Source organism: Orycteropus afer, unplaced genomic scaffold, assembly GCF_000298275.1.
Source record: "Orycteropus afer afer isolate SDZICR_OR568_19922 unplaced genomic scaffold, OryAfe1.0 scaffold00015, whole genome shotgun sequence".
Classification (NCBI taxonomy): Eukaryota; Metazoa; Chordata; class Mammalia; order Tubulidentata; family Orycteropodidae; genus Orycteropus; species Orycteropus afer.
The window spans coordinates 21,913,965-21,941,442 of NW_006921602.1; the positions used below are offsets into that span (position 1 = coordinate 21,913,965).

Genomic DNA, 27,478 nt, shown 5'->3' on the forward strand with positions numbered 1-27,478 from the left:
GCCTTCTGGTAAGCAGTTAAGTGCCTTAGGATTAGCTTTGCGTTAAATGAATTTTACCTTAATGAAAAAGTAGGGGAGTAGAAGCAAGTAATATGTAAGAATATTGAACTTAGTCAGGAAATCTTAAATTTTATTCTGAGTCTAAACCCCTTATAAATTATATGAACATATCTTCTTTTGAGTTTCAGTTTTATGTTAAATCTAAGATTATATTCACCAATGAACAAAACTATTGTATTGATGAAATGATAATCTACATAAAAGTGCATTGTAAACTCAGCATTACATAAATTTTTAGTCAATATAAGATTTTAACTATTAATACATAAAATTTTATTATAAGAAGAAGAACTGGTCAAATCTCATTTTTCACAATTTACCACAAAAGCTGTGAAATCTGGAATTTGTGTAAGGCAGAAACCCAAAAGAGAAGGAAAACTCAAATATTTTCCACAAAAGCGAACGTAGTAACACTAGGAAGAATGCATTCTGTCAAAGGTGGACTACTCGTGAGATGTGGAAAAACAAGGCAGTCCCATTCAGTTCTAGCTTTCACAGGTTTCACTATAGCTCTTAGTAAAAACTATATTAAGGGCCAGACAAAAATATTAAATAGATTGTTTGAAACTTGTTAAAATCATGGTACAAAGACTGAAGTTATCAAATGTTGTTGTTAGGTGGTGTCAAGTAGTTTCCTAATCATAGCAACCCTATGCACAGCAGAATGAAACACTGCCCTGTCTTGTGCCAGTTCCATGATCCTTGCTATATTTCAGCCCATCACCACAGCCACTGTGTCAATCCACCTCACTGAAGGCCTTCCCCTCTTTCACCGACCCTTTACCTTACCAAGCATAACATCCTTCTCCAGGAAATAGTCCCTTCTGACGACATGAGCAAAGTAGGTAAGATGAAGTCTGGCCATTCTTGCTTCCAAGGAGCATTCCGGCTGTACTTCCTCCAGGGCAGATCTGTTAGATCTTTTAGCAATCCATGGTATTTTCAGCATTCTTCACCTGCACCACAACTCAAAAGCATCAACTTTTTGTCGGTCTTCCTTACTCATTGGCCAGCTCGCACATGCATATGAGGCAATTGAAAATACCATGGCTTGTGTCAGGCACACCTCAGTCCTCAAGGAGACATCTTTGCTCCTCAGCACTTGAAAGAGGTCCTTTGCAGCCAATATGCCGAATGTTATACATCATCTGATGTCCTGACTGCTGCTTCCATTGGTGTCGATTGTAGAACTAAGCAATGTGAAGTCTTTGACAACTTCAATCTTTTCTCCATTTATTGTGATGCTGCTTACAGCTCTAGCTGTGAGGATTTCTGTTTTCTTAATATTGAGATGTAATCCACACTGCAGACTGTAGTCTTCAGTCTTCATCAGTTAAGTGCTTCAAGTCATCCTCACTTTCAGCAAGCAAACTTTTGTTGTCAGTGTATTGCAGGTTGTTAATGATTCTTCCTCCAATCCTGATGCCACATTCTTCTTCATATAGTCCAGCTTCTCGGATTATATGCTCACCATATAGACTGAATAAGTATGGGAAAAGGATACAATCCTGATATACTCCCTTCTTGATTTTAAACCATGCAGTATCTCCTTGTTCTGTTTGAATGACAGCCTCTTGGTCTATGTACATGTTCCTCATGAGTACAATTAAGTGCTCTGGAATTCCCATTCTTCTCAATGTTACCCATCATTTGTTATGATCCACACTATCAAATGCCTATGCAGAGTCAATAAAACTCAAGTAAACGTCTTTCAGTATTCTTTGCTTTGAGCCAAGATCCATCTGAAATCAGCAATGATATCCCTCTTTCCATGTCCTCTTCTGAATCCAGCTTGCATTTCTGGAAGTTCTCTGTCAATATCCTGCTGCAACCATTTTTGAATTATCTTCAGTAAGATGCATGTATATTAATGATGTTGTTTGATAATTTCCACATTTGTGGGATCACCTTTCTTTAGAATGGGTATAAATATGGATCTCTTCTAGTCAGTTGGCCAGGCAGCTGTCTTCCAAAGCTCTTGGCATAACCGAATGAGTGCCTCCAGCAGGAAATCCATTTGCTGAAACATCTCAGTGGGTATTCCATCAATTCCTGGAGCCTTGTTCTTCGTCAATTCCTTCAGTGCAGCTTCAATACCATTGGTTCTTCATCATATGCCACCTCTTGAAATGGATGAAGATTGACCAGGTCTTTCTGGCAAAATGATTCTGTGTATTCCTTCCACCGTCTTTTAATACTTCCTGCGTCACTCAATATTTTGCCCATAGAATCTTTCCATATTGTAACTCGAGGCTTACATTTTTCCCTCAGTTCTTTCAGCTTGAGAAATGCTGAGTGTGTTCCTCCCTTTGGGTTTCTAGCTCCATGTCTTTGAATATTTCATTATAGTAAATGGCTTTGTCTCCTCGAGATACTCTTTGCCCAGTGCTATACGTCGTCTGACGTCCTGTTCAGCTCTTATCTTGTCATTTCTTCTATTTCCTTTAGTTACTCTCTGCTCAAGGACAATTTTCAGAGTCTCTTCTGACACCCATTTTGGTCTTTTCTTTTTTTCTTGTATTTTTAATGACCTCCAGCTTTCTTCATGGGTGATGTTCTTGATGTTATCCCATAATGCTTCTGGTTTTTGGTCACTGGTGTTCAATGAATCAAATCTATTCTTTAAATGGTCTCTAAATTCAGGAGAAATATATTCAAGATCATATTTTGGCTCTTGTCGACTTGTTTTAATTGTCTTCAACTTCAAGTTGAACTTGCATATGAGCAGTTGATGGTCAGTTCCACAATTAGCTCCCGGTCTTGCTTTAGCTAAAGATATTGAACTTTTCCATCGCCTCTTGCCACAGATGTAGTCAATCTGATTCCTGTGTACTCCATCTGGTGAAGTCCATGTGTGTGTATAGCCGCTATCAGTTATTAGAATAGTCATACAAAATTACTCATGGCCCAATTTCTTTTTTTTTTTTTTAAATGCATTTCATTGAAATATAATTTATGTACAGTGAAATACACAAAACTAAAGTGACATGGGTCAATGCATTTTTTTTTCCCAGTGTTCCCTCCCCCTTGCAACCAACAACAAAAATTTCCCTCCATATATAAACCCTTCCTTGACCCTCCACAACAACAAACTAATACTATATTTGTTCTTCTGTGATTGACTTATTTCACTCAGCATAATGTCCTCCAAGTTCATCTATATTATGCGGTGTTTTGCAGACTCTATTCTTTAGTGCTGCATAGCATTCCAGTATGTGTATGTACCATAGTTTCGTCATCCACTTTTCTGCTGATGGACACATAAGTTGTTTCCATCTTTTTCCTATTATAAACAGTACTGTGATGAACATGAGTGTGCATATATCTGTTCCTATCCTGGCTCTCACCTCTTGAGGATATATATACCTAGTAATGGGATTGCTGGATCAAGTGGTATCTCCAATTCCAACTTTCTAAGAAATCGCCATATTGCTTTCCACAGTGTGTCACTTCACAGTCACATAAGCAGTGTATGAGAGTTCTAATCTCTCCACATCCCCACCAGCATTTGTTATTTTCTGTCTCATTGAACCCTGCCATCAGTGCTGGGGTGAGATGCTATATCTCATTGTTGTTTTGATTTACATCCTTCTGATTCATGGCCAAATTTTTAATAATAAAAAATAATTACGAAGTATTTGTGAAAGTGGTAATTTTGATAATTTATTTAATATCTAATGGTTATATTACTTTTATGCAGTCCCAACATCAACATGATACCCAAAAAACCAAATTTCCTCTAATTAAAAACAAAGCCAGAAGTGTAGACTAAGGGCAAAAACAGAAACACAATTTGTAGAACAGATGTTGTTGTACGTAAGGTACACTCACCAAGTGCTGCAGAGTCATGGAGTGGTCTTCTCCTGGAACTTGTGGCAGAGAATGAGTAGTATGGGGTCCCAGGTTTTCCTGAAGAAGACAACTGTGCTGGGCTCCCAAGTCCTAGATCTTGTCTCAGTAGACTAGACTATAAAAAAAGGCCAAGGAAAAAGTTATCTTCCCATTGATACTGACCCCAACCTGACAACTTCATCACTTCTAAATTATTTATAGTACCTTCAACAATGCCTTGAACTTTTGTGTCCAATAAGTATTTATTTAACTGCGTTAAATTAGACCATCTGCTTAGGCTTATGTTTTTTCTTCCCCATCCTCATTATCAGCTGTTTCTATTAATTACGTTAATCCATACAACCTTCCACCACTTGACTGTCATCTGCTGTACTGTGGTAGCTTTCGTGTTGCTATAAGGCTGGAAGCTATGCCACCACAATTTCAAATACCAACAGGGTCACCCATAGTGGATAGATTTCAGCAAAGCTTCTAGACTAAGACAGACCTGGAAGAATGACAGGGCCATCCACTTCAGGAAAAAGAAAAAAAACCTTATGAATAGCAGTGAAACAATGGCTGATATATAATCAGAAAACTTTAAAAATAGTGGTGAAACACTGTCTAATATAGAGCCCTTAGGCTGGAAGGACTCACAATACAACTGGGGAAGAGTTGCCTCTTCAAATTAGAGGTGATTTGAATCACATGGATGGAGTAAAATTTTTGAGACCTTCATTTGCCAATGGGGCATGACTCAAAATGGGAAGAAACAGCTGTAAACATTCATTAATAATTGGAATGTGGAATGTATGAAGTAAGAATCTAGGGAAATTGTAAGTTGTTAAAAATGAGATGGAATGCATAAAGATCTATAATCTATCCTGAAGTACAATGCTGGCAATGATAGGATAAAATCCATATGCCTATAAGGAAGACCAATCAATACTACTATTATTCACATTTACATAAAAAACCAAAAAAACCAAAATCATTGCTATCGAGTCAATTCCGACTCATAGTGATCCCCTCTGGGTTTCTGAGGCAGTAAATCTTTATGGAAACAGATTGCCCAGTCTTCCTTCTGTGGAGTGGCTGGTGGGTTTGAACTGCCAACCTTCTGGTTAGCAGTCAAATGCCTTAGGCACTTTGCCACCATAGCTCCCAACAGTAAAGCCAATAATGAAGAAACTGAAGATTTTTACCAACTTCTGTAATCTGAAATTGAAACTTGCAATCAAGAGTAATGATAACTACTACAGATTGGAATGCAAAAGTTAGAAACAAAGAAGCAGCATTGGTAGTTGGAAAGTATGGCCTTGGTGATAGAAATTACGCTGGAGTCTAGCATGATAGAATTTTGCAAGACCAATGAATTATTTATTCATTGCAAATACCTTTTTTCAACGACATAAATGGCAACTATATACATGGACCTAGCCGGATGGAGTACAAAGGAATCAAGTTGACTATATCTTTGGAAAGAGGTGAGTGATGGAAAACGTCAATATCATCAGTCAAAACAAGGCCAGAGCTGACTGTGGAAAAGACCATCAATTGCCATATAGAAGTTCAAAGTAAACCTGAAGAAAGTAAAAACAAGTCAATGAGAGCCAAAATATGACCTTGATTATATTGTACTTGAATTTAGAGACCATCTGTTGAGTAGATCTGACACACTGAACACCAGATAAGTTGTGGGATGACATCAAGAATATCACACATGAAGAAAGCAAAAGACGATTAAAAAGATAGGAAAGGAAGAAACTACCAAAATGGACATCAGAAGAGACTCTGAAATATGCTCTTCAGTGCAGAGTAGCTAAAGAGAATGGAAGAAATGATTAAATAAAGGAGCTAAACAAAAGATTTCAAGAGGCAAGTTAAGAAGACAAAGTAAAGAATTATAATGAAATGTGTGAAGACCTAGAGTTAGAAAACCAAAAAGGAAGAACATACTTAGTATTTCCCAAGCTCAAAGAAGTGAAGAAAAATTCAAGCCTTGAACTGAAATACTGAAGGATTCTATGAGCAAAATATTGAATGATGCAGAAGTATCAAACAATGGAGAGAATATACAAAGTCACTGTACCGAAAAGAACTGGTGGATGTTCAGCCATTTCAGAAGGTAGTACATGATCAAAAACCAATGGTATATAATAAAAAAATCAAACATATTATGTAATCTTAAAAATAAAACAAAACAAAAAAAAAACCAAAAAATGGTATTGAAAGAAATCGAAGCTGCACTGAAAGAATCGGTGAAAAACAAGGCTCCAGGAATTGATGGAATACCCACTGAGATATTTCAATAAATGGATGCAGCACTGGAGGCCCTTACTCATCTATGCCAAGAAATACAGAAGACAGCTACTTGGCCACCCAACTGTAAGAGACTGGTATCTGTGCTCATTCCAAAGAAAGGTGATCCAACAGACTGTGGAAATTACTGAACAATATTATTAATATTACACACATGTAAAATTTTACTGAAGATAATTTTTTAAATGGCTGCAATAGTACATCCACAGGGAACTTCCAGAAATTCAAGCTGGATTCAGAAGACGATGTGGCATGAGGCATATTATTGATGATGTGAGATAGAGCTTGACTTAAAGCAGAGAATACCAGAAAGGTGTTTACACATGTTTTATGGACCATGCAAAGACATTAGATTGTGTGGATCATAACAAATTATGGTTATCATTGACAAGAGTGGGAATTCAAGAACACTTAATTGTGCTCTTGAGGAACCTGTCCATAGACCAAGAGGCTGTCATTTGAACAGAACAAGGGGACTACATGGTTCAAACTGAGGAAGGGTGTGCATCAGGGCTGTATACTTTCATCATACTCATTCAATCTCTATGCTGAGCAAATAATCTGAGAAACTGTACTATATGAAGAAGAACATGGCATCAGGATTGGAGGAAGACTCATTAACAACCTGTGAGATACAGATGACAAAACCTTGCTTGCTGAAAGTGAAGATGATTTGAAGAATTTAATGATGAAGACCAAAGACTACAGTTTTCAGTACGGATTCTACCTTAACATAAAGAAAACTAAAATCCTTACACCTGGACCAATAAGCAACATCATGATAAATGGAGAAAAAACTGAAGTTGTCAGGGATTTCATTTTACTTGGACCCTGCAAGCAACATCCATGCAAGAAAGCAAAAGATGTATTTCAGTAGGTAAATCAGCTGCAAAAGAATTCTTTAAATTGTTAAGGAACAAAGATGTCTCTCTGAAGAAAAAGGTACACCCAACTCAAGCCACGGTATTTTCAATCACCTCACATGCATGTGAAAGGTAGACAATGAATAAGGAAGACCAAAGAACAATTAATGCCTTTGAACTGTGATGGTGGTGAAGAATACTGAAAATACCATGGACTACCAGAAGAACAATCAAATGTCCTAGAAGTGCAGCTGGAATGTTCCTTAGAGGCAAGAATGGCCAGACTTCGTCTCACCTACTTTAGTCATGCTATTAGAAGGAACCATTCCCTGGAGAAAGGATCATGCTTTGTAAAATAGTGGGTCAGTGAAAAAGGGGAAGACTCTCAGTGAGATGAATGACACAGTGGCTGCAAGGACGGCCTCAAGCATAGCAGGGACTCTGAGAATGGTGCAGGACTGGGCAGTGTTTTGTTCTTCTGTACACAGGGTCACTATGAATCAGACTCAACTCAACAGCCCCTAACAACATATAACCTTAAGGCTAAAAGACATTTTAGTTAATATGCATTTTTAATGCATGAATGTCTTCTAGAATAATTTGGAAAACTTGTCACCCAGCCTTTGCTTGAATGCTTTTATGAGCACACAACACAGCTGGTTCTGTTCTTTTCTTTTTTCCTTTTTGGATCAATGTCAATGTATGACTCCAAAAAACTCACTGGCGTCGAGTCGGATCTGGCTCATTACAACCCCTCCTTGGGTTTTCTAGGCAGTATCACTATGGATGTAGATCACCAAATCTTCCTTCCGAGGAGTGGCTGGTGGGTTTGAACTTCTAGCCTTCTGGTTAGCAGTCAAATGCCTTAGGCATTATGCCACCAGAGCTGAAGACTGCCAATATTTCCAAGGCTGGCCACTCTGGTTTTCTTTAACTGTGTCCTCCTCACCATCCCTTGGTAATGTCCTCTGGAGTTCCTTTTCTTTTTTTAAAATTTGTCAAAGTCTTCAGAAAATAGAGTCCAGTGCCTCAGATGTGTCCTAGTGTAGTTTTTCAACACTACATTTAAATAATTCTTCATTTTAGCTAATATTGAGAAACTAAGAGTGATCACACCTTGTGACTCTTAAGTTTTTCACATTATGCTGCTGTAAGTCATGTCCCTTCAATATTGTCCTTGTTCAGCTAGTGCTTTTTGATCCCAAGTACAAGTTTTAACATTTATTTCTGAAATAATTAATCTTGTCTTATTTGATCTATAATAATCATCCTTTCCTATTTTTGAGATTCTGGTCTCTCACAGCCTTTCTAGTGTCTCAGCATAAAAAATGTGAATAAAAAACAAACAAAAACCATGGGATTATAAAGCTGAGGAGCCCTAAGGTATGCCAAAGTGACATCATTAGACTTTGTCAAGTGATGTGTTGAAATTCAGATTTAGCAGCCCTGACCTATTAATCCAGCAACTCAATAATAAAGTAAATGAGATTAGTCTAGCAAAATATGGCTCCAAGCTTTCTCTTAGGTGAAGTAAAGAGACCACATTGGCTTAAAAGATGCAAGGGGGGAAAAGACCTCACTAGGACAGGGTGTTGTCTACATTTGACAGGATGCCCTCAAGTTTAAAGAGCTCTGATTCCTTTGGGCATTTACTATCCTCCTACCTATAGTTTTTAAACCTTACTGCCAGCACCACACTCTTAGTTTCCTTTCTGCCACTAAGTATAGTAAGTAACAACCAAATCAAACCCACTACCAGTGAGTCAATTTTAACTCACAGTGACCCTTTAGGGCAGAGTAGAGTAGAACTGCATTGTAGGGTTTTGGTTGGCAGCTGAATGCTTTCACCACTACACCACCAGAGGTCCTGAGTTATCATATGGTACTGAGAAAGAAACCTCAGCTCTATTTGGAAAGGAAAAGTCCCTGTTTCACTCTTAATAGTCAAGAAAAACTCCCATTTCAGTTTACATTATTTAAAGATTTTAAATGATTTCTTTAAGGCTTCAGGATTGTTTTTAATGAAATGAAATTCACGTAAGATCAATCATTTTAAAGTGTACAGGCGGCATTTTGTATTTCTATCAAGTTCCAAAACATTTTCATCACTCCAAAAAGGAAGAGTTCATACCCATTAAGCAGTCATTCTCCATTCATCCTCCCTCTAGCCCCTAGCAACCACCAATCTGTTTTCTGTCTCTATGGATTTTCCAGTTCTAAATATTTCATATAAATGGAATCATATAATATGTGACCTTTTCTTTCTGGCTTCTTTCACTTACCATAATGTTTTTGAGGTTCATCCACATTAAAGCACATGTCAGTATTTCATTCCTTTTTATGGCACAATATTAACCCATTATACAGACATAATACCACAGTTTGTTTATCTGTTCATCAACTGATGGATATTTGGGTTGTTTCTGTGCTTAGACTATTGTGAATGGTGCTGCTATGACCATTTGTGCACAAGTATTTGAATACCAGCTTTCAGAATGAATACTTAGGAGTGGATTTGCTGGCTCTTATGATCATTTTAAGAAGCTCAGGCGGGACAGAGGCTAAGGAATTTGGCTGCAAACCAAAAGGTTGGGCAATAGAAACCCAAGGAGGGGTCGCTATGAGTTGGGGCCAACTCGATGGCAAATAACAACAACAGTGTCTTCTCAAGGAGCTCTGGTAGCGTAGTGCCTAAGGCACTTGACTGCTAACCAGAAGGCTGGCGGTTCAAACCCACCAACCACTCCTTGGAAGGAAGGTTGGGCAATCCTACTTCTGTAGTGCTACTGCCTCGGAAACCCAAGGAGGGGTCGCTATGAGTCGGGGGGCTGACTTCACAGCACATAACAACAACAACAGCGGCTTCTCAAAAGACAGATGAGGCAGTCTGCTTCTGTAAAAATTTGCAGCCATGGAAACCCTATGGGGCAATTCTACTCTGACCTAAAGGGTTGCTGTGAGTTGGAAATGACTTGATGACAGTGTTTTATTTTAAGGAAATTCTGTATTTAACTTTTTGAGGAACTGCTGAACTATTAACTTAGTGGTTGCACCATTTAAATTTGGAAGAAGATGACAATCTACTTCTGTAGAGATACCACCTCAGAAACCCAAGGAGGGGTCGCTATGAGTCTAATGGACTTAACAGCAGTGAGTTTGTTTGTCTTTTTTTTGGTTCCATTAATTTGGTGTTTTACATCGATTGCTTTTCATGTGTTGAACCACTTTTACATTTCTGGGATAAATCCCATTTGGTTATAATATGCTGGTGGAATTTGGTTTGCTAATATTTTCTTGAAGATTTTTGCATCTCTATTCATAAGGGATTTTGGTCTATAATTTTATTTTCTTGTGATGTCCTTGTCTGGCTTTGCCATCAGGGTATTGTTAGCTCACAGAATGAGTTAAGAAGTATTTCCTTCTCTTCAAGTTTCTGGAAGTGTTTGAGGAGGACTGGTGTTAATTCTTCTTTAAATGATTAATAGAATTCATCAGTGAAGCCATCTGGTCCTGAGAGATTTTTTGTTGGAAGGTTTTTGATACTGATTTAGTCGTTGCTTTTTATTGGTCTGTTCATATTTGCTATTTCTTCTCAAATCTGTTTTGGTAATGTTTGTGTTTCCAGGAATTTGTTCATTTCATCTAGATTATCTAATAAATTGGTATACAACTATTTATAGGATTCTAATTTTTTTTTTCCCTGTAAGGTTGGTAGTACTGTCCCCTACTTTCATTTCTGATTTTAATAATTTCAGTATTCTTTTTTTTTCTTAATCAAACTAGCTAAAGATTTGTCAATTTTGTTGATCTTTTCAAAGAGCCAAATTTTGATTTTGTCGATTTTCTCTACTTTTTAAAAAAATTCTCTATCTCACATATGTTGTTGTTGTTGTTATTTGCCATCGAGTCGGCCCGACTCATAGCGACCCCTCCTTGGGTTTCCGAGGCAGTATCACTACGGAAGTAGGAATGCCCGACCTTCCTTCCGAGGAGTGGCTGGTGGGTTTGAACCGCCAGCCTTCTGGTTAGCAGTCAAGTGCCTTAGGCACTATGCTACCAGATCTCACATATACTCTTTACTATTTCCTTCTTTTGGCTGCATTAGGGCTTAGTTTGCTCATCTCCTTTAAGGTCTTTACACTGAAATTATGTAGTGTTTTAATGTACATATACTGTCTGGTAATTGGAACCCTGTTATATCCACTTTTCTCCTTCATGTTGTTGTTGTTGTTGTTGTTATGTGCTGTTGAGTTGGACCTGACTCATAGTGACCCCTCCTTGAGTTTCTGAGGTGGTATCACTATGGAAGTAGATTGCCCAACCTTCCTTCTGAGGAGTGGCTGGTGGGTTTGAACTGCCGGCCTTCTGGTTAGTAGTCAAGTGCCTTAGGCACTATGCTACCAGAGCTCCTGATACAAAGTTAGAATACTGATTTCTTTCTTCTTTTTTTAATGTAGGTGTTTATAGCTATATATTTCTTTTAAGGACAGCTTTTGTCATATCCTGTAAGTTTTGGCATATTGTGTTTTAACTTAAGTTAGATGTTTCAGTTTTTTTAAAGTTTACTCAACAATGCTGGAGAACACATAAAACAACCAATGTACCAAAGCAGTAAAAGGTCATTATATCTTTTAGAAATTCTCCTAAGTAAGAGCATAATGTTGCAGATTCCTCAAAAGGTAAATTCTGAACAGAGATGATACATTCCTTTATGAAGGAGAAGGGAGCTCTGGTAGCACAGTGCTTAAGGCACTTGACTGCTAACCAGAAGGCTGGTGGTTCAAACCCACCAGCCACTCTTCAGAAGGAAGGTTGGGCAATCTACTTCCGTAGTGCTATCACCTCAGAAACCCAAGGAGGGGTCACTGTGAGTCAGGTCCGACTCGACGGCACATAACAACAACAACAACATGAAGGAGAAAAGTGGATAAAACAGGGCTCCAATTACCAGAGAGTATATGTACATTAAAACACTACATAATTTCAGTGTAATTATTTAACATTAATTGCACAAGTTCCAACAGATAGATACAAAGTTTGGTAGATTGGGAGAGAAAGGTGTGATTATCATACATAAAGGAGAAATATAGTCCCCTTAAAATAGAAATGATGAAAGTGAGAAACACTCACTATAAATGTAAACGACACACATATCTATCTTCTCTATTTAACAAACCATTAGTGATGGATCTCTTGATGATAGTATCTGGGTGAGAGTAGTGTGACCCAGAAATCAAGTCTCCCACAGATGTTATACTGAAATGTTCATTGTCACATCTGGTTTCTGGTGGTTTTTTTTTTTTTTTTGCCTGTGATAGACACATCCAACATTCCTCAAATAGCAAGATCAGAACATGGCTCATAGTATGCTAGATGGAACATATTAGTACCACATGTTTGAGGGCAGGGGTCATATACCTTGAAGTACTCCTTCAAACAACACTGGTTTTTAACAGGATGTTCTGTGCTCAGTGAAAAACTTTCATTGATAACATGTTTTGAGGCACCTGCTGTATCTATGATTCCATCTGGCTTTTCTCATATAGAAGGCACATATGAAGCTGGTCATTCTAAATACATAAATAAATAAATGAGAGGAGACGGGCATTCACATGTCTTTTAATAATGCCCCTTGCAACATTTTCCTGGCATATAAACTATTATAGTACAGAAAATGATTTATACCAGAGGTTGGCTAAACCAGAGCCTGTTGGCCAAAAATGCCTGTTTTTCTAAATGGTTTCATTGGAACACAGTTTATGTATTTGCTCTGGTTGTTTTCATACTACAATGGAAAAGTAGGGTAGTTACAGCAGAAATTGTATGGTCAGCAAAGCCTAAAATATTTACTACCTGGCCCTTTTTAGAAAATGTTTGTTGGCCTGAAATATAATACTTCAATGGAGGGACAAAGGACTGAATTTAGAGGACAATGAAGAAGTCTGTCTGCTTAAGTAATAAGGTAAAGATAAACTTTCAGATGTATAAAATTTAGCCAGTAAGTTATTTTCTCAAAGTCAAATATTAATAATCAAGAGTAACAGAGGCACAAAATAGTATAAATGATGAATAGGAATGTTCTTAAATTCCTGAAAGAAGACTGAATGACTATAAAAATTTCAACACCTTGAAACAGCACCATAGGCTTTGGAGTTGTCTACCCTGAGTTCAAATCCTGTCTGTATGATCTTGCGCAAATTACCTAACCATTAACAAGTCAGTTTCCTCTTCTGTAAATGAGTAGATTACTAGTTAGCTCACAGGATTGCTGGAAGTAATAAAGCTTAAGTGTGTAGTATGGTTATTGGCCTTACTGAAAACAACAAAAATCTTTTTAATATTCTTTCTTTTCCTATAGATCACTACATTCTAAACATCACAAAAGAATGAAAATAAGATACATGTCATTTTCATTCTTTGTTTCCTGGGCACAAACTCTTTGTCCTAAATAAGTGACCTGAGGCTCCAGTAGACCTTGTCTGTCCTGACAAGGTTGGGTTACAAATCCCAATGGCTATGGTAAGATAGAATGTTGTAAAAATAGGAATGAGAATAGGAGCAGAAGTGACAGACCCCTAGAAAGAGGGTTGACAATTAGAGACTAAATCCAAATAATAGTATGACAGATTCAAGCTGTATCAATCCAGATCAAGAATAAGTTTTTTTTTTAAAGTCAACTTATCTATTTTAAAGTCAACATGATCTATAAGTGTATGTATTTGTTTGCATAAACACACATACAAGTAAGAAAAAAAATGTACATGAGCATGGGTGCAAATGTGGTAAAATGTCAACTGATGAATCTTAATGAAGAGCACATGAGTGTTCATTGTACTATTCTTGAACCTTTGATGTGGGTTTGAAATTTTTCAAAACAGAAAGTTGGAAAAGAATATTGAGAACCTATTAGTACACTTCGAATGTACCATTTCTGTTAATGCTTGCAAGTATTATAGAGATTAAGTATGTACATATGTAAGGAAGTATTACATAGATTTTATATGTTATATAAATAGTTAAGTACTGGAATCCAAGTCTGTTTCAAGGACTCTTTCCTCAGTACAAGACTTCCACAATACTCCAGGAACTTATTTACCATTTGTAAGATTATTAACTTTAAAAAATATAATAATTTTAAATCAATGACAAACAAAAGAATTTTTGGACTGTAATCCTATGGCTGAGTAGTCTATAGAACATATGAACATATGACAGATTTTACATATAGTCATGGAACAAAGGAAGGAAAAAAAGGGAAGATATATTTTTCTAAAAAGTTTACTTATTACTAATTTTAGTGTCAATAACTCTTTCTCCTTATTATAGACAAATATGGAGGTATAATTAAGAAATCAGATTGTCTTCTTGTTCCACAGAGATTAATAATGTCAACAAAGATAACAGACTGTGTACTTTACTCAGTTGTCCTAATCACAGCAATAACTATCTTCATCTGCTTAGTCTGTAGCATGATCCATATAATTAAGCAAAGTAATCTAAGACAAATTATATCTTTATAAGATCAGAAGATCATATTTCATCCTGTTAACTAAAATGAATTGCTCATCACTATAAGCAATACAAAAGAAGTTTAAGATAAGGTTTTCTCCACAAGATGACAACCTAGAAAATAATATACATGAAAACCAGTGGAAAATATGATTAAAAACAATAAAAGGCTAAATTACATAAGCAACTAACAAAAATCATTAACAGTCATATCTTTTTCATTTCTTTGACTCTTCACACATTTTGGTTGGACTAAGGCACATATCATAAACTATTTTCTTTCTTTTTTCCTACAATAAAAGTAGGTATTAGTTCATACTATTGATTTTTCTGCCTGCCTAAAACAAATGAGAAGCACTATTGATTACCACTGATCTTGTTCTGGAGGTATCTCAGGCCAAAAGAATAAACAAACATCCCAGTGGATAAAGAACTAGGCAAAGCAGTTTTATTCTGCTGAGGCTGTCTTTTTCTAGGCAAAATTAGAATTCTGAAGTGACATAGCATACATTTCTTAACACACTCCTAGGAAAGAATCTCCCCCCGACCCATGGGTCAAAGCTTTTTTTTTTTTAACTGCAGTGATCAACCCCCCCACCCCTGGCAACCAAAAAAGAAAGTTTCCCTCCCTACCTTTCCTTGACTCTCTTACAACAACAAACTAAAACTATATTTGTCCTTCTGTGATTGACTTATTTCACTCATCATAATATCCTCCAAGTTCATCCATATTATGTGATGTTTTGTAGACTCTACATTATTCTTTAGTACTGCATAGCATCCCATTATGTGTACGTACCTTAGTTTTGGTCATCCACTCTTTGGCTATAAATCTTAGAGATAAGTCCCCTGACAGATATGTAATTATCAGCAAATATGAATTTGTTCCTGACATTTTTGTTATGTGCTTTTTCATGGTGTTGATTTCTTTTGCTCCATATAATTTTCTATGCTGAGCTAACTGTGTTTATGAATCGTGTTATCACTTCCTTCATTGCTATTGTTTTAGTATTCACTGAATATTTATGCTGGTCCTCTTTTTTATCTTGATGTGAAGGTTTATCATGTTCCTTTGAGGTTACCTCGTGATTTGTAATTTTCTTCCCAAGTTTAGAACAGTCCATTCTTTCTTGTAGTTGTATTGACTTCCTTGCCATCTAGAAGTTCTGTAATGACACAGTGTTTCCCCTCTTTTTGGTTTGTAGTTGTCCTCATTTGTCAATTGATGTCTCTGGTTCCCTGTTTACAATCTTGTAGGCTTATTTACTTTCAATACTTCCATAGCTGGGCTGGTTTCTGGGTTATATCATCATGTGTGTTAATGGTCAGTTGTTGTTGGCTGCTGTTGCTTCAAGGTCCAAAGGACTCCCTTTAGCATCTCTTGTAAGGTTGGTCTAGTTTTAACAAATTCCCTTAATTTCTGCTTATCTAGAAATGTCCTAATTTCACCATCGTATTTGAGGGACAATTTTGCTGGCTTCATAATTCGTAGTTGGAAGTTTTTCTCCTTCAATGTTTTATATATACCATCCCATTGTCTTCTCGCCTGCATGGTTTCCGCTGAGAAATCCGAGCTTAGTCTTATTGGTTGCCCCTTGTAGGTAACTTTTTGTTTTTTCCATGCTGCTGTCATGATTCTTTGTCTTTGGTTTTGGTGAGTTTGATGATGATATGTCTGAGTGATTTTCTTTTGGGTCTATCCTGTTTGGGGTTCATTGGACTTCCTGAATGGATATGTTCTCATCTTTCATCATACCAGGAAAATTTTCTTCCAACAAATATTCAACAATTTTCTCTGTGGTTTTATTGTCTCTTCCCATTCTGGAATTCTGATTACATGTATATTCCTTTTGATAGTATCCCACATGAACCTTAGGCTTTCTTCATTTTGTTTTGATCTTTTTTCAGATTGATCCTTCCAAAGAAGTACTGAGGTATTTGCCTTCAATCTCCCTCATTCTGTCTTTCATTGATTCAATTCTGCTCCTTTGCCCATTCAGTGTCTTACCTATTTAGTATTAATCTTCTGGATTTCTGTGTGTAGATTCTGCATCATTTCTGATATTTCATTTAATTTGTCATTTTGTTCTTGTATGATCTTTCAAAATTATTCTAGGGTTTTCTCTGTGTTTTCCTTGTTCTGTCTCTCAATTCACTGAAGATACCTAAATATAATTCTTCTGAATTCCTTCCAGGGAGTTCCAATGCTGCATCTTCTTCAGGGATGTGTTTTGGGTCTGTATCCTGGGGTTCCTTGTTTCTCCTGCTTTATCTTGCTTCTTTGTGTGGACTGTGATGCTCTGTTGTCTCTGAGGCATTGTGATGTTTTTGTGTTTATATTTAATTGGTGACTTTATGTTGGAGTGACTTGCCTATGATTTTCGTTTTGTTTTGTTTGTATGTTATCTACACAAGCAGGGTACTGTGCTCCTCTATTTGCTAGTTGACAGCACTTATACACTCACTACTTGTCTCCTTTCCTGTTGTCAGCCTCTCGTGTGTCCCTGCCAACCTTGGCAAACAGAGCCTATTCTTAGGTCCTTGGAATCTGAAGGAGAATGCTATCATTTTAAAATCCAAAATGGTTGCCACTTGTAAAGGTTCAAAAACAGCTGTGCCCTTGATCACTTTAAACATCCAAAATGGCCACCATTTGTAAACATTCAAATGGCTGTGCCCTTGGTCACTTTACATATCCAAAATGGCTGCTGTGTGTAAACAATCAAAATGGCTATGCCCTCTGGACAGTGGAAAGTCAGTAACTAAGTTTGTCTCCCTCCTCGCTGTTTCCCTTCCTAGACACAGGCTACCAGTGCAGTCATTCCAGCAGCCCTTGGTGACCAGGGCTGATCTTTAGGTCAATTCTTAGATCCCAACACCTCTTGGAAATATTCAGGCTGTTGGTCCCATCAGAGTAAATGACAGTCTGCAGCTCCGACCGTCTCTGTACCCACTGTTTTCATTCAGGTCTCTGTACCCACTGTTTTCATTCAGGTTTTTCCACTAGGTGGTGCCTAATCTACTTCTGTATAGTTCCTTTCAAAGCTCAGGGTTCCAGGATTATCTTCTCTATCTCTGTCAACTGGTTTTTCTTTTCTTTGTTGAAGAGGGTCTGTGTCACTTGCTTGGCTATTCCTTCATCTTACCGGACGTCCTCCATGATTTTTTTTTTTTTTTTTCCTGAAAGAATCTTTCTAATAGTTCTGTAGAATCTCATCTGTGAAACATGTATCTAATTAAAGAATAATCAATGAAGGGTTATACCCTCAAACACTGACCAATATAGCCTAAATTAGTATAATCAACACTACCATAAATAAGCTCCATTTTTAAGTATGTACAATAAACCCCTAGCCTATAAACAAGAACAAAAATCTTTATTTCTTTATATGAAACTTTAGTAGCCTATGTGACACCTTTTTTTTTTTTCTGTTTTAAAATTCTCTCTCCTTCTTCATGAGCCAGAGACTCAATGACTTTAAAATGTAAACTTTAAGAACAATTTAGTGTAAGTCTTGTTGATGATAATAACCAAAAGGTAAAGGAAAGAAATAAAGTACTGAGCTGGGTCAATATAATTTATTAATGTGACCTCTTGTTGAAAGGTACTCTAATTGTGATTTCATAGAAAGGTAGATGAACAACCCATACAAAAATGGTGCTATTGAGTAGCCAGGAGAAATTGGAATTATGTAGCAATAATTTGGATATTCTTTATTCTGAAAAGGAAAAGTGTTGGAAATCTTGATAAAAATTAGCTTTCCTCCTCAGAAATGTGTTCTACCATTAAATGGCTTGGCCCAAATATTATGCTAAATATACTTTGATATCCATTTACAACTAAATTCATCCAAAAATGAAGGAGGTCCTAACTGTTGTATGGCATTAAGTTGATTCTAACTTATCAGTGACCTTATAGAACTGCCGCATAGGGTTTCCTAGGTTGTAGTCTAGTAGAAGTGGATCTCCAAGTCTTTTCTCCTTCTGAGTGGCCAGTGGGTTTGAACCACCGACCTGTGAACAGCTGAGTGCTTAACCACTGTGCCACTAGGGCTCCTTGAGGACCTAATTAACCTTATGTAAAAAACTTTTAGTCTCATTTTCTGATTTAAATTTTGAAGCATTAAATCTGAGCACACATCTCTGACTAGTGCTTCATCAGTAATTTGTTTTCTAGAAAAATAAGATGGAGAGTACCGAATGTTGTAGTCATATGCCTCAAAAATTGAAAAATATTTATTATGAACTCATGTAGCCTCTGCTCTGTGTACATTCTAAAAATTCCTTTATTTCATGCCTATCTAACACCCATGAAATGGGATGCAGTTTTAATACATAATGGCAAGCAGCTGTTCCCAGACTTGTCTCTTTGAGGGGGTGAGGGTAATGTGTAAAACTAAAGAAGTAAAAAGATATAAAACATACTCATAAAATAGAATAAACTGTTAAGATCTCTCAGTTGAAGTCTTTATACAGTACCACGTGCTTCTTTTGTCATTGAGGAATGAAAAAACAAAATGATTCTAAGAGCAAACTTAGTATAGTATTTGCGTATTTGCAAACCTTCTTTTAATTCAGAAAAATCACTGTAAGTCCATCTGAAGTTGCAGAGATTATGACTGGTAAACTGAAGAGTGACAAGGAAGCCTCCTACACAAAGTCACAATCAAATCTCAGAGGGTGAGGGGAACCCAGGGCAAAACACAAATGTTGGACTTTAATAATACATCAGTCTTCTGTTAATTTTCTACAAATGATTAAAACAAACTTAATAAATTTTGAATTTGGAAAACACTGACATTTCTGAAATAATTGTATTATGATGCAAATTAATTTACATTGAAATTCCAGGGATATGTTAGCAATTATCAGTATGTTGTTAAAAGAATTCTATCCTGAAAATCTCATTAGATAGTGATGCAAACTACAGTTGTTATCATTCTGAGAACAAAGGGATCTTGAATGAGTAATCAATAGCAACTGGCAGAAAATGAGACATTAATTATGATCCTCTCTAGTGTTTTGTCTAAGACAAGATTTCATTAAATGCTTTGTGCAACCTGAGTAGTTCCAAGTCATTACCGAAACTTTGGACAATATTATTAATTTGAAAGGGGGTGGGGTTCAGGGAAGAAAACAAGTGAAAACCTGAGATGCTTCTATGCCTTTCCTAGGTCAATAAAAACACACCAACCACTACTAGCCAAATGTTATGCTCTTTCTTTCACAAGTCCCAAATCTTATCATCTCAACATGGTCTCTTGAAAATTTAATTATCATTGTCTATACTTTAAGTGTCATGCAGGTTTGAAAAGATAATGACAGTCATCCATCAACTGCATCCTGCCAGCACAATCACCTCAATCTTATAGGTTTAAAAAAATAAAAAAAGAAAATAAACTACCCAGGTACAATTAAATTACTAAAACATGATCATCTTAGCAGTTAAATTTCCCAATCCTTTTTAATCATCAGTAGCAGACTGATGAAAATTTATGACGTGAATACTACTTTTCCATTCATTTTTTTATCTGAACTTTTCTCCCAACTCCTGCCATCAGCCAATGGCAAGATACCAGAATAGAGCAGTTTGAGATGTAAAAAAAGAAAGCCTTCTTAAAAATAACAGAAATATGAAGACAACCAGCTAAAAGTTATTTTAATATATAATGTATTTAAATAATTAACAAATCCACAATAACTTTCTTTTAGAATTTTATCCAAACCAAACCAAACTCAATGCCATCTAGATGATTCTGATTCATAGCAACCCATGTTGGGTTTCCAAGGTTGTAAATCTTTATGGAAGCAGACTGCCTATCTTTCTTCCGAAGAGCAGCTGGTGGGTGCCAACCTTCCACCTTTTAGTTAACAGCCAAATGACTTAACCACTACACAAGTCTCTACTTCAAAAAATGCTTTATGGAATTTCTTTTTTTTTTTTTAATTGTGATTTGGGTGAAAGTTTACAGAGCAAATTCACTTTCCATACAGCAGTTCACACACACGTTGTCTCATGACATTGACTACAATTTATCACAATGCAACAGCTCCCCTCCCACTTCCTCCAGATAGTTACCTCTTCCCTCTGTCCATTCCTCCATGCACTCCTGCCCCCTGAACTTTCTCCCTATGCAAAAACAGCCCTTCTTTCTCCCATGACTGTTCTCTCCAAGGAGTGTATCTACCTCAGGTATATGTTCAACTCATATGCCTGTCTTTTGTTTGGCTGGAAGCCACAGGTGTGGGTTCAATTCCAGACTTGAAGGGCAGTTAGGGACCATAGTCTCAGTGGTTCCACCACGCTCTATGAGATCAGCAAACCTGCCCCCCCCCCACTTTTATTTTCCCAAATGATTCTGAGTGTTGTTCCACATTGGTCTCTCTCTCTATCCAGGATCTCCTCCATAGATACCCTCTGAGTGGTTGACTGTGGTAGCCATTTAGTTCTTTTGGTCTCATAGTCGTATAGCCTGAGGATCGCATGGTATACCAGTCACCAGGACGAATTATTTCCATGAATCTTTGGTTTTCTTCATTCTTCTTTGCTCTGGATGAGGAGAGACCCACTGTTGTATCTAGATGGCTGGTTGCAAGCTTTTAAGATCCCAGTCGCTATGTGAGAACATGTTTTTATATAAAATACCCTGTATATAGCCATTTTACAATAATGTGCCTTAGCATTTACTCCACGCTCTAGTTACCGGAAAAACCACAAGAAGTCCTGATTATCCTCACCCCATAGATAACCCCTAGCAACAACCAATCAGTAAATAGCAGGAAAATACTTGAAATTCCAATACCTAAAATAGCTAGAAACGGCAATTTGCAGCTTCGGCCCACAGGACGGAGCCAATCAAGTAGGGACAACTCGCAACTTGAAAAATGTCAACCAATCCTGTAATTTTCTGATTGAAACTTCCTCATTTCTGCTGTAACCCCTATAAAAATCCTGTTACCCCTGAGTTCGGGGCTCTCAATCCTGAACCGCTGCGTCGGTGATGGTTGGGGGTCCGAGCTCGAGCTTGAATAAACGACCCCTATGCTTTTGCAGTGGAATCGGCTCCTTGGTGGTTTTGGGGGATTCAAAATCTGGGCGCAACATTTGGGGGCTCATCTGGGATCCCCAGATACCCCAGGATTCCCAAACCAGGGGGTTGCAGCCGGCTGGTTAGTGTTTAGATGTTTGTTTAGTTATTTGTGTATTTGTGTAATACCTGGGGTCCATTTTCTGCAAAGCTGACTTTATTCTAAGTGGACATACAGGCGGGCCATCAGCTGGAGGTCCTGGAAGACGTTCCAGGGCCTCTTCTAGAAGGGGACTAAAAAACCCCTTCAACCTGGGGAGGTGATAAAGTCGTCCTCCAATCTGGAACCTGTAAAGGGACGAAGCGGGTCGCTCTGTGACGGCGTGAGGCCGTAGTTCTACTTTTGGTTTTGCTTCCAATCTACGGGAGGCATATTTTGTTTGTCTTTTTGTGTGTCTATTTGTTTTTTGTTAGTGTCTTTAGTTAAGTGAAAGAAGTTGTGTTCCGGTCCAGTTGGGGGTACCCGGATCAGGGATCATATATTATCATATGGCAGGATTTAGTGGAAAATCCACCCCCCTGGTTAAAGCTGTTGTTACCTCTTTCTCTTCCTAAGCAGGCACCTAAGACTGTCCTGGCAACACAAACTCATACTGCCCGGAAGAAGGAACCTGAAATTAAACCTTCAGCACTGACCTACTCAGTCTTTCAGGGTGGGACGGAGGAAGAACTCCTTTTTCCCCCTTTATCAAACCCCTTCAGTAGGTATTGCAGCTGCAGAGGGTGTGTTGCCTCAAGTGCTGGATGATGGCGGGGCAATGGCAGCAGCAGCAGCAGGTCTGGCAGCCAGCACCCGTGGAAGAATGCAGTGCGCAGCCCCCTCTAGTGGACCAGCAGATTCCACAGTCTTGCCGTTGCGGGTCGCAGACGCAACCGGCAACCAGCAACTTCACTATTGGCCTTTTGCCACTAGTGACCTGTACAATTGGAAAACTCAGAATGCTAAATTCTCAGATAATCCCAGAGATTTAACTGACCTCCTAGAGACTATTTTGTTTACTCATCAGCCTACCTGGGACGACTGTCAACAGCTCCTCCAGATTTTATTCACCACCGAGGAATGTGAGAGGATCGAGATGGAAGCCCAGAAATCTGTCTTGGGGGATAATGGGCAGCCCACTACTAATGTAGATGTGATTAATGCCACTTTTCCCTTAACCCATCCTAATTGGGACTACAACACGACTGAAGGTAAGGAGAGACTCTGGGTGTACCGTCAGACTCTAATGGGAGGTCTCAGGGCAGCCACTAGGAAGCCCATCAATTTGGCTAAGGTAGGTGACGTACAGCAAGGGAGGGATGAAAGTCCTGCTGCTTTCTTAGAAAGATTAATGGGGGCATTTCATCAATATACACCCATGGATCCGGAAGCACCTGAAACTAAGGCTGCACTGATCATGGGTTTTGTGAATCAAGCAGCTTCAGACATTAGGAGAAAATTACAAAAAATTGACAGACTAAATGAAGTAGCATAGTGGCTAAAACACTTGCCTGCTAACCAGATGGCTGGTGATTCAAACCCACCAGCCACTCCTCGGAAGGAAGGTTGGGCAATCCTACTTCCGTAGTGATACTGCCCCGGAAACCCAAGGAGGGGTCGCTATGAGTCGGGGCCGACTCGACAGCACATAACAACAACAACAAATGAAAAAAAAGTATTCAGGATTTAATGCTAGTTGCAGAGAGGGTTTATAATCACAGGGAAAGTCCAGAAGACTGACAGGCCAAGGCACTGGCGGCAGCCAGTGACCGGAACAATGGGAACCTTGCAAAAATCTTACTTGCCTCAACAATCGGGAGCGTCCGAGAAAGAGAACAACAACTGCAGGAAATCGCAAAATACCGAGGTAAGGGGACTTCCCCAAGGGAGAATGCCCTAAACTGGGCAAGAATCAGTGTGCCTATTGCAAGGAAAACAGACATTGGGCAAAAGAGTGCCCGAATAAAAGAACTCATAAATCACAGACTAGAGTACTAGAATTGGGGGAACTCAGTGATAAGGGGCGACAGGGTTCGGTCCCCCTCCGTGAACCCAGGGTAACCCTTAAAGTGGAGGGGACTCCAATTGATTTCCTGGTGGACACCAGGGCCCAACATTCAGTCTTACTTAAACCCCAAGGAAAACTGTCTAATAAAACCTCCAGGGTTCAGGGAGCCAGAGGGACAAATCAACATTCATGGACTACCCGAAGGACAGTAGATCTCGGCGTGGGTCGGGTATCCCACTCACTCATGGTAATTCCAGAATGTCCCTATCCACTTCTTGGGAGAGATATACTAACCAAGATAGGAGCACAGATCCACTTTCAAAAAGGAGGGGCGACCATTATGGACAGTAGGGGCCAACCTATTCAAGTGTTAACTGTAAACCTAGAAGATGAACAGGCTCCACCAACAACCCCCTGCTCCCCCGTCTGGAGATATAAAGCAGTGGTTATCAGCTTTTCCTCAGGCATGGGCTGAAACTGGAGGTATGGGGTTAGCAAAACATAGGCCACCAGTTTATGTGGAAACTACATTGATGAAAATAAGGGGCTAGCGAAAGGAGTTGTAATCCAACACCTAGGCCCCTAGAAAAAACCAGTAACCTATCTCTGAAAAAAATTGGACCCAGTAGTGGCGGGGTGGCCCCCGTGCTTACGCATAATAGCAGCAACAGCCTTGCTAGTCAAAGATGCGGGCAAACTTACACTGGGACAAGAGCTATATATCACCACCCTGCAGGATATAGAAGGAACTCTTAAGCAACCTCCTGATCAATGGATCAGCAATGCACGACTCACCCACTACCAAGGACTGTTACTGAACCCAACTAAGATTATCTTCCAGTCACCTACGGCACTGAACCCTGCCACAGTTACCGGATCCGGATTTGGGTACTCCGCTCCATGATTGCATCGACATTCTGGCTCAAGCGCACAGAACCCGAGCTGATCTACAAGACACACCCTTATCGGATGCCGAGGTTACCTGGAATACGGATGGGAGCAGCTTTGTGCATGATGGACTAAGGTATGCGGGGGCAGCGGTGGTAACGGAAACTGCAATAGTTTGGGCTGAGCTGTTACCAGCCGGAACATCGGCTCAACGAGCTGAACTAATAGCATTGACCAAAGCCCTAACTTTGGGAAAAGACAAAAAGTTAAATATTTATACAGACAGTCGTTATACTTTTGTCATGGCACATATTCATGGGGCAATTTATCGGGAAAGGGGCCTGTTAACCGCAGAAGGAAAGACAATTAAGAACAAAAACGAGATCCTAGATCTACTAGCTACCCTATGGCTCCCTAAGAAACTTGCCATCATTCATTGTCCGGGACACCAAAGAACCACCTCCCCTGTCGCCCGAAGCAATAATTTGGCGGATCAAACTGCTCGAGAGATTGCACTATCTACTAATCTAGTACTAACCTCCAACCTGCCCGATCCCAGGAGCCCCACCTTACCTATGAACCCCAATTACACTGAAGAAGATTTGAAATAGATTAAACAACTACCCAGAACTCAGTACGTATTCAACTGGTGGAAATCAGCAGATCACAAAGCCATCCTCCCCGAAAAACTGGGAGAAGAAATTTTATTCAAAATACATCAGACCACTCATTTAGAAACCAAAAAGATGCAGGAATTACTAAAACAGGCCGATGTGATAATTAAAAATGCTCAACCTAAAACTGAAATAATTGTTTCTGACTGTAAAGCCTGCCAATTAACCAATGTTACTAAAAACCCTTTGAATCTAGGCTCCAGATCAAGAGGCAGAATACCAGGAACTTGCTGGGAAGTAGATTACATGGAGGTAAAACCAGGGAAATAATGGATATAAATATTTGTTAGTCTTTATAGATACCTTTTCAGGGTGGGTGGAAGCCTTCCCCAAACCAAGCGAGAAACGGCCCACGTTGTAGCTAAGAAACTACTAGAAGACATCCTACCCAAGTATGGTTTTACTACTATGATAGGGTCAGATAATGGACCGGCATTTGTATCTAAGATAATACACGGTTTAGCAACTATTCTTGGGGCTAATTGGGAATTGCATTGTGCTTACAGACCCCAAAGTTCAGGCCAGGTAGAAAAAATGAACAGAACTCTAAAAGAGACCTTAACCATAGAGACTGATGGAGACTGGGTGACTCTCCTCCCCTTCGCCCTATTTCGGGTCCATAACTCTCCTTATAAATTAGAATTAACACCTTTTGAAACTGTCTTTGGTAAACCTCCACCCATCACTCCTATATTCCAGTCCGATTTGTTACTTGCAACTGATAATCATGAACTCATTTATTCTCATCAAGCCCTGCAACAAACCCAGCAAGACATCTGGCCAAACTTAAGGGCCCTCTACCAATCTAGTCCCCCTCCCGAACCTCACCAGTACCAACCAGGTGATTGGGTATATGTACGGAGACATCGGCAAGAAACTCTACAACCTCGCTGGAAAGGACCCTACATCGTAATCCTGACCACACCCACCGCCCTCAAAGTTGACAGAATAGCCTCCTGGATTCATCATACCCACGCCCGCAAAGCCGATCCTGTCCCTGACCAGAAATGGCACGTCTCCAAGGACCCCAACAATCCACTCAAACTAAAAATTCAGCGATGTGGACCTCACTAGTGTTAATGTTGATAACTGGTAACTATGTAAATCCCTTATCTAGCCCACACACACCCCAACCGTTAACCTGGAGAATTACGTCAGCCACAGGGGACACTGTCAGCTCTATCACGGGCAACCACCCCCGTAATACTTGGTGGCCTGATATACACGTTGACTTATGCCAATTAGCGACCGGATCCTGGGACATCTTAGATTGGGAACCCAGCAAAAACGGTACTCCTGAATGTTCAGGCAAACCCACATGCCAGCGGTCATGTGCTTCTGGAGGAATCAATGGCTGGGGAATGGGTTGTGGGCACCCCGGACTCCGCCACGAACTCTGTAAGTTACCATTTTACATTTGCCCAGGGGGAGGAAGAGACAGAGCCTTAGCAAACCGGTGTGGGGGGGTACCAGACTTTTATTGTAAAGTGTGGGGATGTGAAACAACAGGAACCAGTTTCTGCTATAACTTTAACTGTTTTATTAGGACTAGGACTAGCGGGAGCTGGAACAAGAATTGCATCTATCGTAACCCAGCATCAGCAATATAACTCACTTAGAGCAGCAATTGATCAGGATATAGAAAGACTAGAAGAATCCATTACCAAATGCCAAGAATCCCTAACCTCCTTAGCTGAACTAACCTTACAATTAAAAATGGGTATGGATATCCTTTTCCAACAACAAGGGGGAGTTTGTGCCGCTCTAGGAGAGGAATGTTGTTATTATATAGACCACTCGGGAGTCATAAAAAACTGCCTGGCTAAAGCAAGAGAAGGACTAGAAAAAAGAAAAAGAGAGCATGCCCCAAACCAGGGATGGTATGAAAACTGGTTCAACTCTTCTCCCTGGCTAACATCTCTATTATCTGCCCTCGCAGGACCAGTCATAATAGGACTAATTTTACTAACAGTTGCACCTTGTATTTTAAACAGATTAGCCAACTTTGTAAAAGATAGAGTAAACTGTACAACTCATGGTCCTCAGGCAACGATATCAACTACTCCACCAAGACGATTCAGGTGTTAGTACAATACATTATAACCAAATATATAATAACACTCAGCAAACTCATGATTGAGTTTAGTACCAAGAGAAAGGGAGGAATGTGAGAACATATTTTTATATAAAATACCATGCATATAGCCATTTTAAAATAGTGTGCCTTAGCATTTACTACACGCTCTAGTTACTGG

General features: G+C 39.0%; 1 protein-coding gene across 1 annotated transcript in view; it reads right to left on the reverse strand.

Annotated features, from left to right (window-relative positions):
* The window catches only part of TCF12 (transcription factor 12), a 490,015-nt gene that overhangs the window by 110,672 nt on the left and 351,865 nt on the right, over positions 1-27,478 (reverse strand). The window contains exon 6 of the mRNA XM_007958528.2: positions 3,892-4,027. Coding sequence (XP_007956719.1) covers positions 3,892-4,027 — 136 coding nt within the window. The remainder of the gene's footprint in view (positions 1-3,891; positions 4,028-27,478) is intronic.